The sequence below is a fragment of the Bombina bombina genome, chromosome 9 (assembly GCF_027579735.1).
Source record: "Bombina bombina isolate aBomBom1 chromosome 9, aBomBom1.pri, whole genome shotgun sequence".
In the NCBI taxonomy this organism is placed as follows: Eukaryota; Metazoa; Chordata; class Amphibia; order Anura; family Bombinatoridae; genus Bombina; species Bombina bombina.
Window position 1 is genome coordinate 107,369,483 of NC_069507.1, and position 15,504 is coordinate 107,384,986.

General features: G+C 39.3%; 1 protein-coding gene across 1 annotated transcript in view; it reads right to left on the minus strand.

Annotated features, from left to right (window-relative positions):
- KNDC1 (kinase non-catalytic C-lobe domain containing 1) overlaps positions 1 to 15,504 on the minus strand; it is a 266,031-nt gene that overhangs the window by 82,163 nt on the left and 168,364 nt on the right. The window contains exon 22 of the mRNA XM_053692913.1: positions 11,882 to 12,029. Within this exon, the coding sequence (XP_053548888.1) occupies positions 11,882 to 12,029 (148 nt within the window). The remainder of the gene's footprint in view (positions 1 to 11,881; positions 12,030 to 15,504) is intronic.

Sequence of the window (15,504 nt, forward strand, 5' to 3'; positions counted from 1 at the left end):
ATTGGTTTTCATATTCTTAATTGCCAATGTGATTTCCTCCTCAGTGATAGAAGCGTTGATCACATCTCTGGCCTCAGAGGATAACCTTGGGATCTTAATCTTTTCCCAAAATACCAATTTCTTATCGGGGTTAATAGAATCTCTTTTGTATAGATCTTGAAAAAAGTCAAAGAATACTTTTTCAATGTCAGTATGTTTGGTATATCACATATCTCCCTGTTTAATAGCAGATATTGGATGCCTGGGAGAAGATTTAGTTATTCTGGCCAGGAATTTCGCCGATCTACCTGTAAAGCCTCCGTATATTGCTCTCATTCTCATTTCTTCCTGAACACTACTTTGTTTAATATGCGTGTCACGGAGAGTTTTTGCGGTCACATATGCATCCCAACAAACTTTAGTGTGATTTATAATATAAGCTCTATATGCATTCTTAACCCGATTACCAAGTTGTCTAGTTGCTAGGCTCCAATTTTTTTTCAAGTGTAGGGAGTAGGATTTAATTTCCCCTCGTAAAACGGCCTTAGAAGCCTCCCAGAACACTTCGATCTTATCTATATAACTGTAATTATTATTATAGTATTCATCCCACTTTAAACGTAATTGATTCTGAAACTTGATATTATTGCTCAGATGCTTAGGAAAATATATATGATTCTTACCTCAATATCCACAGTTCATATCACACCTCAACCCGATCACAGCGTGATCGGAAATGACAATATCCTCAATTCTGGACACCCAGTTCCAGTTAAGCAGGGATTCAGAAATTAAAAAATAATCGATCCTGGAAAAGGACTGCTGGACTTGAGATACACAAGTATAGTCTCGAGCATCCGGATTCTGAACCCGCCATATGTCAACCAGTCCCAGATGGGCGCATAATTTCTGAAAGGTCCGGGATTTCCGATCCCTATTTTTTAAGGCCTTTTTATTTGAACTATCTAGCAGGGGGTCTGCCATCAAATTTAGATCTCCCCCGATAATTAAATTTGACCCAATATAGTTATGTAGTTTAACTGAGAGTACAGACCAAAATTTGCGATCAATTTGATTGGGACCGTATATATTACACAATATGTATTTTATATGTTTAATTTCCAATTCCACGATTAAGAATCTGCCCTCAGGATCGGCTACGGTGTTAATTATCTGATATTCCAACTTCCGATTCACTAGAATGGCCACCCCCCTCTTCCTAGATGTAAAAGGGGCCGCCAGAACTTCACCCACCCATTTAGATTTCAATTTAGGGATTTCAAGAGCGTTGAGATGTAGTTCCTGTAAGAAAACTATATCAGGGTTAAATTTACCCAGATATTTTATTATAGCTTTCCTTTTAATTGGGGAGTTAATACCACCAATATTCCAAGACAGTAGGTTGAATTTACTAACCAGAGAATCTATTTGTCTCTAAGTCCATAAATATATACCCAAATAAACTCATTATATATACAATCTCGGCAGTCGGGGAGGCAAGCCCGAAAGAGAGGGCGACAAACCCTTAGGTGTGGAGAGAGGGAAGGGGACCGGAGAGACGGCGAGAGAGAAGGAAAGAAAAAAAAAAAAAAAAAAAAAAAGGCAAACAAACACACACCCCATTTATACAATTTCTGTCTCAAATTCCAATACTCTTCAGAAAATATAAAAAAACCATATTGACTCTTATTTCTCATAACTAGCGCCTCTATAATACATAAACAGCAATACACAAATTTTAGAATCATGGAACCCCTGTCTAATAGTAGATAATGCATACTAGGGTAGCCCTGATTCTCTACAGAAAGCTTCAGCCTCCATAACATTATTCAGTGTGTGTGTAGTGCCTTCCTTCAGTACCACTAATTTTGCAGGATACAGGAGCTTGATATTGTAATTTTCCCTCTGGAGTCTACCATAAAAGAAAGACATATCCCTTCTCTTCGCCATGGTTTCAGAAGAAAAGTCCTGAAACACCAACAGCTTATGTTGGCCTAAAGCGAAAGGATTACATTTCCTGTAATGTCGGAGATACAGCATTTTATCCTGAAAGTTCACAAATTTAAAGATCACAGGTCTAGGTCTCTGGGTCTCACTATGCTCACGACGCTGACCTATCCTATGAACTCTTTCAATCTGGAAGGGAGTAGCAGGAGCTGGAATCTGCAAGGCCTGAGGTAATGTAGAAGAGACAAAGGTCATTAGATCTTGAAACTCAGGAGTTTCGGGAAGCCCAATCACTTTTAAGTTATTACGCCTTGAGCGATCCTCAAGGTCCTCGATCTTGGCTTGCAGAGACGTGATAGTTTTACCATAAGTATCTATAGATGGATCTAATACATTGAACCTGTCTTCCAGGTCCGAGATTCTATTCTCAATTTCATCTATTCTAGATGAGAATTGCCTAACTTCTATGGTGAGATTAGATATCTCATTTCTGATCTCCTTTTTGATCAGGTCAAATTGGGGCGTCAAAATTTTAGCTACTTCGGCTGCAAATTCTGCCATGTTATTAGAAGGGGGGTTAAAAGGCCCCTTATCTTGAGGGGAGACTATGCTAGAATCCAGATTCCTGCTACTCCCTTTTTTTTCTTTTGACTTAGGAGGAATATTGGAAGGAGAGCCCCTTTGATGCAAATATCTGTCCATGGACCAGGCGTATTCCTTGATAGACTACAGTATGTCAAGGTGAGAAAAAAAAAAAAAAAGAGGGAAAGACCCCCACCACAGCCCCGCAATAAGTGCAAGGCCTTGCTAATTACTTTAATAGTCTCTAACCATGTGTTTCTATTAGATGTGGGAGTATAAAATTTATATAAATATTAATCGTCTAACAGCACAGGAAGGTATTTCCTGTGATATCTGTGTGTCAGCAATTCATGTTTGTGTTGCTCTAGCAAGACTATCTCAAAGTGTTATCTATCGTGCAAGTGGATCTATAATTAGTGTTATTTTAACTATTATCAGGTCTAAAAAAGAAAAAGATTATGTGGTAGTGTTTCCTTGATACTTTTACCTCTATTATATATAATAGTTCCGCATCAAAGCAAACTCCATAGAGGCAACGAACCTAGGACAAATATCTCTTAAAGTGCTTATGCTTCTGTTATATTATTTTAACTCAAAAGGGAATATAACAGAATGTGCTCCAAAGTGATGAAGTGCTTATACTTCTATTCCAAGTGACTGTTTTAATTTAAATGTATTCCCTAATTCTTGACTTTATCTAAAGTGTAACCCTTTCTCAGCAAAATTCCCTAGTTCTAAACCATATCTAAAGTATAATCCTACATGTAATTAAGAACTTTGTAACAAAGAGCTTTTCGGGAAATATGTTAGCATAATTCTTGATTGTTATAAATTCGCTAATAGACGCCATACATGTCCTAACAGAGCTCCATGGCCTATATTCACATTGACCCAGGGAAAACTTCAGAAGGGTTCATAGAGAGAATTTCATGTAAAACATATAGTAATATGTAACTAAAAAGGTTAATTCAGTTATGGTAAAACTTAGCAGCGTTAAATACAACCCAGCAACTCGAAAAAACAATCACAAGAAAAAATTGTTGTTTTAAACTTAGCAAAACAGGCAAAATAAGATAGCAGTGTATAACAGATTAGATATAGCATATAAATATCATCAGTAGTGAGCTCTTCAAGTGCATAATACAAAGTAAGAACCTATATGAAAGCAACCTGCTGAGGTATAGCACATGGGGATTATCAGTGATGGAGTCCTTAGATATATATTGTTCCCAACAGTCTCAACATGCAAGAGTACAGGACCCTTCTAACATAAACCAGCATAGAGAAAAACTTATGTACGGGCAGACTGCTAGGAGGCCAGAATGTAACAATAAATGGAAGCTAAGATTCTAGCGCAAACGGCCGCTTTAATAAACTGATCAGATCAGATAGCAGTAAAACTTCTTCACCGCAACCGCGGTAGCCTGCTCTGTCAGTAAAAAAGCAGCTGCTTGTATATGAACTCCAAGAAAGTCTTGTGCTCCTCACACAGCAATAGATAACCCACCAAGGCAAGCCACACAGTTATAGTGGTTTTAAATATTCTTCTGCACCCAGCGGAGAGCAAACAGTCATATATAGATACAATACCTCGCCACAGGAGTCGTAAGCCTCGGCAGCGACTCTGCTCACTTAACTTTCCCAAGCTATGGACTAACTGTTGAGGCGGAGATCTGCCGCTTTGTTGAACAGGAAAGAAGCCACTCCACGGCGTGGCAGTCCGCCAGCCGCCGGAGCCGATGTGTACTGCGATCAGATTAGTCGTCCCAGGAACCTTTCATCCAATCGCGTGTAAGCTTGAAGTGGGAAGCTTTAGCTATGTGGTGACCAGGTCCGGCGTGCACAGTAATACCTGCGGCTTCTCCCGCTGAAAAAGGTGGATACACTTGTGTTATTCGCCCATCCAGAGGGCCCTGATTCCTTCCAGAGTACTCAGCTGTGTTTCCCTCTCATCCAGGGAGAGGGACACTACCGCTTGTGATACTGGCCCATCCAGGTGGGCTAGGGAGCCGCGCCTCTTTCAGCGTGCACAGCGTTGCCTTCAAATCCTCCAGGGAACAGAGGGACTGCCGCTTATTTGTGTAATACACCCAGCCAGGTAGGCGATGAGCCGAAACTCTGTTCAATAAGCTCCGTAATACAGCTGACTCGTCCGAGGAACAGCGATGGTACCGCTTCTGCTGATCGCCCCTCTAATATAGGTAAGTCCAGGTAACTCTAGTCAGTCATGGTTTAGGTATCAGGTAAATAGCCGTGACAATCTGGCGGCCCTCAATACGCTGGACCTTGGCAGATAACTAAGTCCCAGGAAACTTTAAGCGCTTTATCCAAGGGCTACTTGTTACAACACCTGTGAGCTTGTGCAGAAATGGTGTGCACCAGCCAACGTGCACCCTTAGGCTGAAGTCCAGACTTCCCATGCAGGATCAAGATCCTAGTACCCAAGCCTATAAACGGCCAAGGGAAGAAAAGCATATGTTGGTGGTGGATTAGGCCTCACATTGAGGCGCGGAGCTTCCAAGACACCTGCAGCTACCTGCAGCTACCTGCATGCCCCTCCTCCAACAGGAAGTCCAACTCATTGAGTGGTTGACCTTAAGCAACTTTCTAATTTACTCCTATTATCAAATTTTCTTCATTCTCTTGGTGTCTTTATTTGAAATTCATGATTGTAAGTTTAGATGCCGGCCCATTTTTTGATGAACAACCTGGGTTGTTCTTGCTGATTGGTGGATAAATTCATTCACCAATAAAAAAGTGCTTTCCATGGTCCTAAACCAAAAAAATAGCTTAGATGCCTTCTTTTTAAAATAAATAAAGCAAGAGAACGAAGAAAAATTGATAATAGGAGTAAATTAGAAAGTTGCTTAAATTTGCATCCTCTATCTGAATCATGAAAGAAAATTTTTGGGTTCAGTGTCCCTTTAATTATTTCTAGTAACAAATTGTAAATTATTCAGTTGACTAGTTTCCCTGTAATTGTCTTGTACCATGTACTTTAGTTATTTGAGATAAGACTGCACGCTACTTGGAAGGGACGTGAGAAAGTCAAAATTAAACTTTCAAGGTTCAGATAGCGAACACAACTTTTGAGATTCTAAGTTATTAAATTGACTTAGTTCTCTATAATTTGTAGAAACGCATAGCTATGTAGGCTCGGAAGCAGAAATGCACTATTGTGAACTAGCTGGTGATTGGTGGCTACACAAATAAACCTCTTTTTATTGGCTCCCCAGATATGTTCAGCCAGGTCCCAGTACTTGCTGCTCTAGAGCTGACTTTAAAGGGACAGTAAACACCCAATGCAGACTGACCTTATTGTATTCCTTGCCCATAGATTACACTCTGTTTTTATGTCCAAAAGTTACCTTTTATTGCTGTAGTGTACAAAATCATGTTTCTTTACCGCCGTTGGCCGTTTTGAAAATGGCTGCCGGACTCCTCCTCCCTAATTACATCACCGAGTCTAATGTAGTGGAGGCAAATTACCGGCGTGTAATAAATAATGTGTAAACTCACTATGAAAGTGCTCCTGGTGAAATATATGAAATGGCTCTATAAAAATAAGATAATCCTTTCCCTTGTCCAAAGTGCTTTATATTAAAGGGATAGTCAACACCAGAATTTTTGTTGTTTAAAAAGAAAGATAATCCCTTTATTACCCATTCCCCAGTTTTGCACAACCAACACAGTTATATTAATATACTTTTTACCTCTATAATTATCTTGTATCTAAGCTTCTGCTGACTGCCCCTTATTTCAGTTCTTTTGACAGACATGCAGTTTAGCCAATCAGTGCTCACTCCTAGGTCACTTTACGTGCATGAGCTCAATGTTATCTATATGAAACATGTGAACTAATGCCCTCTAGTGGTCAAAATGTATTCAGATTAGAGGCAGTCTTCAAGGTCTAAGAAATTAGCATATGAACCTCCTAGTTTTAGCTTTCAACTAAAAATACCAAGAGAACAAAGCAAATTGGTGATAAAAGTAAATTGGGAAGTTGTTTAAAATTGCATGCCCTATTTAAATCATGAAAGTTTTTTTTGGACTTGACTGTCCCTTTAATAGCTGTAAAAAACATTGTACTGAGCAATTACTTACTTCAAAAGTAGATTCTCTGTACAAACTGCTATGTGACAACTATAGTTGCACCCTCTGTGTTGTCCGGTATTAAAATTAAAGCAATAGTTCAGTTCCGAAAAAATAAAGGGACGCAGGAGGCACTACGCATGCGGCACTCTATGTTCACTAGCAGGATTCGTTGTGCATGATACGTCAGTGATTTGACACCACAACATTAGACACAGTGACATATTAGGGAAGAGCAGTCCGATGGCCATTTCGAAACAACCAACGCCGGTTAAGAAAAAATATTTTGAACACTACAGCAATAAAAGGTAACGTTTGGACATAACGGAGTGTAATCTATGGGCAGAGAATCTAAGGTTCATAGCTAATACACAGACACAATATAGGTCTTTTTATAATTTACAGTCTTTACCAGATCGATTTGTTTGTGAAGATAGATAGAATATGATATTAGATAATACAAGAAGATATGTGAACTCACTATTATAAATCTGCACATTTATAAACTAATACATTACATAAATGTGTACCTTCTGTAACTTCAAATATTTAACATTGTCTTACATCTCAACCACTTCCCAGACACCAGGTTTTGCATAAAGAGTTGGGTAAACAAGATAAAAGTAATAAATAGATTTAATGAGATGTTGCTGCTCAGTAATGACTAGGAAAAGATGATAAAATAGAAAGCTACTTGACACATGCTCAGTGACAGATAGTTCTTTTTAGAAAGAAAGTACAACGTTGAAAGAATTTGCTATTACTCCATAATAACGGTTGTCAGTTTGTGACCTATGTTGTTTTAATTATCTTTATTAAAGCAACTTTATTTCTTCATCTCAAAGACACACACAAATCCCTAGATTTAAAGGGACATTTTGATTGCAAGACATTTCTGCTGTAATGCTATAGAATAACATATCAGTCAAGTCTAAATATTAGCATTTTGTTTACTGCAATTGTTTTAGCCAAGTTCCACACACCATTTGCCTTTTTTGGAGGAGCCAATGTGAGTCTTGAGTCTGCAGCTAACAAGACTAGAAGTAAATTGAATAATTGTTTAAAATTGTATACTCTATCTGAATGCGCATAGTGGCAGAATCTATAATTGTTCCTAAACGTTTACCCTCGTTGTCGGGACAAGGGAGCTCTTTTCTAGATTGAACTTCCAACCATGCCCCGAAGACACAAGAGCAACTCCTGCATGTGGTCTTGAGCCACTGGCAAAGATGGAGCCTGGACCAGAATGTCGTCCAGGTAAGGAGCTACTGCAATGCCCCACAGACAAACCGCCGTCAGCAGAGCTCCCGGCACCTTGGTGAACACTTGTGGTGCAGTAGCCAGTCCAAATGGAAACGCAAAAAACTGGTAGTGCTTGTCTAGGAATACGAACCGTAGGAAGGTAGTGATCTCTGTGAATTAGGATGTCAAGGTATGCATTCCTGAGGTCTATAGTAGACATGAACTGAACCTCTTGCACCAGGGGGAGGATGGATCTTATTGTTTCCATCTTGAAAGTGGGAACTCTTAGGAATCTGTTGAGTCCCTTCAGATCCAAAATAGGGCAAAACTTGCCCTCTTTCTTGGGGACCACAAACAGATTGGAGCAAAAATCCCTTCCTCTCTCTGATGGAGGAACTGGAACCACCATGCCCATGGCAATGAGGTCTTCCACACAGCAAAGTAGTGCTGCTTTCTTTACTGGGTTTCCTGGCACACTGGACTGCAAGAAGCTGTCCCTCGGGGGATGGGACCAAAAGCTTAATCTGTATACCTGGCAAACAATGTCCAGCATCCAAGGGTCCTGGACGGACTGAACCCATTCCCTCTGAATCAGATAAAGTCTGCCCTTCACACGACCTGGTCCCAGGTCGGGGGCAAACCCATCATACTGACTTGTTATCCTGGGAAGCTTTCTTGGGCTGTTTGTTCTTGTTCTGGGTGGGTTTCCAAGTAGCCCTGGGGGACTCTGTCTTAGGTACTTCTGCGCCCCTCTGACCCCTGTTCGGACGAATGGAACGAAAACGTCCAGCCAAATGACCCTTAGGTTTAGATTTCTTGTCTTGTGGTAGGAAAGGTCACTTTCCACCTGTGACTGTGGCTATAATAGATTACAAACCCAGAACGAACAGGGACTTGCCCTTGATGGACAAGGATAGTAGTCTAATTTTAGACACATAATCTGCTGACCACGACTTGAGCCACAAGGCCCTCCTGGCCAAAACCGCAAAGCTAGAGTTCTTAGCATTAATGCAAATAATTATCAGAATGGCATCCCTGATGAAGGCATTTGCCAGCCTTAGGGATTGTAAATGCTCATTGATCTCCTCCAGAGGAGTTTCCACTGTAATCAGATCTGCTAAAGATTCACACCGAACAGTGACTGCAGCTATTCCAACTGCTGGTTGAAACAGGGTGCCCCACTGGAGAAACACCATTCTTAGGTATCCCTCAAGTTTTCTGTCAAGAGGATCTTTAAAATAAGTACTATCCTCAAACTAGATAGTTGCACGCTTGGCCAATGTGGATATAGCTCCATCAACCTTAGGGATACTGTTCCAAACCTCTGCGTGGTCAGATGGAACAGTAAACAATCTCTTAAATGCTGCTGAAGGGGCAAAAGGGATACCTGGCTTCTCCCTTTTGCCCCTGTCTTCAAGTCTCTGAACCTGTTCCTCCTCAGGCGGTTTTGCCTCCGGAACCCCAAGGTTAGATAGAACCCTCTTAAAGCAGGAGCTTAAGCTGCTCCACTTTGAACCTAGTTGTAACCTCCTCAGAGTCCTCTGCTGACTCTCCGTCAGAAGGGTCGGAGGAAGGAAGTTCTCCTTCAGAGCTAACTAAGGGTTTGCCATCTGAAGGTTGCCCAATAACTGTCGGTTTTGGCCTCTGCCATCGCACCTGGGCTCTATACTGGAGAGCAATGTTTACCCTCTCTCTTCCACTTCCTTGATACCGATCTAGTCTCAGGGCAGCAGACACCACAGCCTGTATATGGGCCGTGAGGTCATCGGGTAACAGGGAAACCCCAGCCAGGGTCATACCGCTCTTTATGTAGTGCCCTAGGTTTTCTGTGGTTATATTCATAGGCTGTTGGACAGGGATGTCCGCATCAGCCGAGATCTGAGAAGCCTCAGCAGGGCCTGCCGGAGACAGGCCACGCAGGAGCTCCTCAGCGATCTGTCCGCTTAGGCCTCCTGAATAAGACGTCAGGACATATGTTAGGCAACAATTGCATAGTTGTGCCAGAGGGTTCACGGTAATTATTTTACAAAGCATACATTTACTGTTGTCAATAGAATTTACCAAGGAAGATTCCTCCAGACTCTTTATTAGAATAGAGTCATCCATAATATTGTGTTGTGTAATGACGATTGCAGTAACAACTGTGAACTTCACAGCGGGGTAACTGGTTCCCAATGCACCAAACAACTGTTCCCCTTTAAACCCTGTTTAGGGCGTCTTACCACCTCTAGTCCGGCCAAGCCGCGTTGCTACCACTCTCCCACTGGTCTGATGCACAGTGGTTCTGAAGTGGAAATGGCGCAAAAAGCGCTGCTTAACGGCGGGAATCTGCGTCTCCACCTACTGCATCGGCCTGTATCAATTATAGGCCTGAGGCTGTAGTAGTTACATATCCCATCAAATAGCGGGCGGGCATACACAATACAATTAAGTAATCGGAAGACCGGTAACAAGGTCTGATGCAGCCTTATCACAAACACCCCTGCTATAGGGTCGGCCAATTAGGACTGAATGCCCGTCAGTGTCCTGTATACCAGCGTGCCTGAAGCGCTCCCCTCTCGGTCTCATATAATGAAATGACTGGGTGCCCGGTACACCAGTCTGTTTATGGCATGTCACTACCTGCATTAAAGGGGTCACGACTTTATACCACCATTCTATTACACAAGTTGCCATGAGAGAGAGGACAGCTTACCCATGATAAGTCTGTAATTTAGTGTGAGATGCTGCGTTATCATACAAGGGATGTAGGAGAAAGTGGAAAGAGGCATGGGAGACCCAGCATCAGTCAGTATTATATACACCATGACTCTATTGAGATTTACATGGGTATATGATCCCCGGCTCTCAAAGAAAGTCAATCCTTCATAAACTTCATTCTTCTTTAGAGAGTACCTCTCTCTTCCTACCTCCATGTAACAAGTCAAAGAACTACTGAGAGGGTAGGTGGGAGGGATATTTATAACTTTGTTTGGGGTGTATTTGCCTCCCCCTGGTGACCAGGTAGAGTGATTCCCATAGGTTAAGAATGTTCTTGTGGACTTTCCATGCCAATAGAAGGAAATACAAGTATTTACACCTTCACATTCTTGATTAATTCATAATTTTTTTGGAAAATTTGGTTCTTTCAGACTTTAACCGAAAGCTACAATGCAGCTACCTAAATTTTTCATTTTTTTTTTTGTATCTTAATCATTCCCCTTTTGCTACACACAAATGTTTAAATGTTTATTAATGGGACAGTCTACTTGAACATTTTTATTGTAGATAAATTGTAGATAATCCCTTTATTACCTACTCCCCAGTTTTGCATAACCAACACTGTTATATTAATATACTTTTTAACTCTATGATTACATTGGATCTAAGTCTCAGCAGACTGCCCCCTTATCTCAGTACTTTTCCCAAACTGGCATTTTAGCCAATTAGTGCTGGTTCCTGCAGAACGCCACATGAGTGAGCACAATGTTATTTATGTGGCACGCATGAACTAGCACTGTCTGGCTGTGAAAAGCTAATAAAAGGCATTGAGATAAGAGGAAGCCTGCAGGGGCTTAGAAACATCCAGAGATTTAGAGGTTATAATGCATTTTAATATAACAATGTTGGTTGTGCAAAGCTGGGGAATGGGTAGTAAAGGCATTGTCTATCCTTACCTCCTATTTATAACCCTCCTGACTTTCTAGATTGTAAGTTCCCAAGGGAATAGGGCATTCAACTCCTCCTGTATGTGCTTTTCAAATGTTGTCTTATCTCTTTCAAGGTTTGTATCATTGTTTTATTTAAACAAATTGTACCCATGGACAGCGCTGCAGAATAAGTTGGTGCTTTATAAATAAAGTATAATACAAGTATAATAATAATTTTCTTTGTCAATTCAGTTGTGGGGTAAAAATATGTAAGACTATGATAAATAACTTGTTAAAGTTCTCTTTTATTAACACATTTGAACATGTAGTACTTGCATTAGAATGGAACATTTATGAGGCACAAATAGATTCCAAACAAAATAGTAAAAAAATTAAAAAAAACAGCATACCTGAGATTTACTCAAATCTTCCAACTTATCTAACAGATCTGGATTTTGGAAAAAATCTATACGCCAACATTCTTCGATCCATGTTTGTAGTAAAACAAGTGAACAGTGATAGATCTTGTTCTCCAATGATGAAGAATCTCTACCGTCTCTATAACACAAACAATTACAATATTAATGCATAGTTTGTGAAATCAGACTAACAAAAAAATGAGTTACTGTTTATGTTTTACACAATTACTGTGATGTTGATAGCAAAAATGTTTAAAATATTAAAAGGACCACTAAACACAGTAGAATAGCATAATCAATTAAAGGGACACTGAACCCACATTTTTTCTTTCATGATGCAGATTAAGCTAAGGAGCCAGCACATTTTTGGTTCAGTACCATGGACAGCACTTGTTTATTGGTGCTGTCCAATCAGCAAGGACAACCCAGTTTGTTCACCAAAAATGGGTCGGCATCTAAACTTACATTCTTGCTTTTCAAATAAACATACCAAGAGAATGAAGAAAATTTGATAATAGGAGTAAATTAGAAAGTTGCTTAAAATTACATGCTCTATCTGAATCACAAAATAAAAAAATTGGGTTCAGTGTCCCTTTAATGCATAGATGTAGCAAAAGCAATTCAATTTCACATGAGTAGTAGAGTTTTATTTTCCTTCCCACAGCATCATGTGACATCCACCAGCCAATCACAAAGTGCATGTACGTATTTTCTGTAAATCTTGCACATGCTCAGTAGGAGTTGGTGCCTCATAAAGTGTGCATATAAATAGATTGTGCATATTTAGATAATGGGTGTGAACTGGAAAGTTGTTTAAAAATTATGTACTCAATCTGAATCATGAAAGTTTAATTTTGACTTTTAGTGGGACATTAAACCCTAAATAACATTGCCACATATATGATAGCTTTGTGCCATTTTGAAAGTTTGGAATTATTTATTTTGATTTTGAAACCAATAAATTGATAACCCAATCTCCTTCTACTTTATTGGTGGATATGGACACACCTCACAAGCATTAACATATTTTGTTTTTAATTTCAAGAGCATCCATTAAAAAACTATAAGAATTTATCTTAGATGCATCTAAAAAAATATGTACCATTATGTAAGTTAAAGGGACATGAAACCCACATTTTTTCTTTAATGATTCAGATAGAGAATACAATTTTAAACAACTTTCTAATTTACTTCTATTATCTAATTTGTTTTATTCTCTTGGTATCATTTGTTGAAGAAGCAGCAATGCACTACTGGTTTCTAACTGAACACATGGGTGAGCCAATGAAAATCGGTATTTATATGCAGCGACCAATTAGCAGCTAGAACCAAGGTTCTTTGCTGCTTATAAGCTTGCCTAGATAAACCTTTGAGCAAAGGATAACAAGAGAAGGAAGCAAATTAAATAATAGAAGTCAATTGGAAAGTTGTTTAAAATTGTATTCTCTATCTGACTCATGAAAGAAAATTTTTGGGTTTCATGTCCCTTTAAGAAATGAGTACTCCAAAAAACAGTCTTTAAGGGACAAAATAAATAAATAAATGTGTTTATATAATACATGTTATAATATAACTATATAATTTTAAAAGGATACATGCATCAAAATAAATATTCAAATGGCTTGATGTACCTGTAGAATTTGTGATATTAAATAAAATACAAAAAGAAAACAACATAGTAAAGTAAGATTTATTGTTTTAGTTAAATGAACTGTATCCATGGACAGCGCTGCGGAAAATGATGGCGCTTCATAAATAAAGTATAATAATAATAATTTAAATAATATCCTCAATAAACAAATAAGCCAAAAACAAACTCAAATTTTTCTGAGCTTTAAAAGGACAGTCTAGTCTAAATTTAACTTTCATGATTTAGATAGGGCAGCACATTTTAAACAACTTTCCAATTTACTTTTATGATCAAATGTGCCTTGTTTTCTTGGTATTCTTTGTTGAAAACTAAACCTAGGTAGGCTTGTATGCTAATTTCTAAATCCTTGAAGGCAGCCTCTTATCTCAGTGCACTTTGACAGTTTTTCCACAGCTAGTCAGAGATAACATTGTGGTCACTACCGTGAAGTTATTTATGAGTTAGCACTGATTGACTAAAATGCAAGTCTGTCAAAATAACTGAGATAAAGGGTCAGTCTGCTGAGGCTTAGATACAAGGTAATCACAGAGGTAAGAAGTATATTAATATAATCGTGTTGGTTATGCAAAACTGGGAATGGGTAATAAAAGGATTATCTATCTTTTTAAACGATAAAAAATTTAAGTTTTAAATATAAACTACACCTGATTGCACTGAAAGGTCACAGGAAAATCCCACATTAACACTTAGTAAGACGTATAAAACATTTATTTAAAACAAAACTTGTAACATATTCACTTGCGTATTTTTATCCTAAACTATGTGGAAAGAGTCAGTTTCTTTATCATAGTCTAAGGATGCAAACAGATTATGATACCATGAGCCTAACTAGCAGAACTGATGGCTGTTTCTGGGAAACTCCCCTTTCAATATTCACATCGATGAATGTATCCTTTATTTAGTTATAGAATAAAACATATGATGCATAAGAGAGAGCGCAACTAAAATGTTAACATTTTTTATTTTCAGTAAGAAAAAAATTATGTTAAATATGCTGGACATTATACACCAATTTTCATATAGCTAAATGTAATAGACACTGTTATAAATAAGAATATGCACAGATTCTGATATAAAAATCTAGTATGAAACCTTTTAAAAAAAATACTCAGAAGCTCCCAATTTAGTACTGTTGATGAGGTTAGGCTGGGACACCCACTGAAAACAGAATTTATGCTTACCTGATAAATTACTTTCTCCAACGGTGTGTCCGGTCCACGGCGTCATCCATTACTTGTGGGAAATATTCTCCCCCCACAGGGAAAGGCAAAGAGAGCACACAGCAAGAGCTGTCCATATAGCTCCCCCTCTGGCTCCGCCCCCCAGTCATTCGACCGACGGTTAGGAGAAAAAGGAGAAACTATAGGGTTCCGTGGTGACTGTAGTGTATAAAGAAAAAAATTTTCAACCTGATTAGGAAAACCAGGGCGGGCCGTGGACCAGACACACCGTTGGAGAAAGTAATTTATCAGGTAAGCATAAATTCTGTTTTCTCCAACATTGGTGTGTCCGGTCCACGGCGTCATCCATTACTTGTGGGAACCAATACCAAAGCTTTAGGACACGGATGAAGGGAGGGAGCAAATCAGGTTACCTAAATGGAAGGCACCACGGCTTGCAAAACCTTTCTCCCAAAAATAGCCTCCGAAGAAGCATAAGTATCAAATTTGTAGAATTTGGCAAAAGTGTGCAGAGAAGACCAAGTCGCTGCCTTACATATCTGATCAACAGAAGCCTTGTTCTTGTAGGCCCATGTGGAAGCCACAGCCCTGGTAGAGTGAGCTGTGATTCGGTCAGGAGGCTGCCGTCCGGCAGTCTCATAAGCCAATCGGATAATGCTTTTCAGCCAGAAAGAGAGAGAGGTAGCAATAGCTTTGTGACCTCTCCTCTTACCAGAGTAAACGACAAACAAAGATGAGGTTTGTCTAAAATCCTTTGTTGCTTCTAAATAGAACTTTAAAGC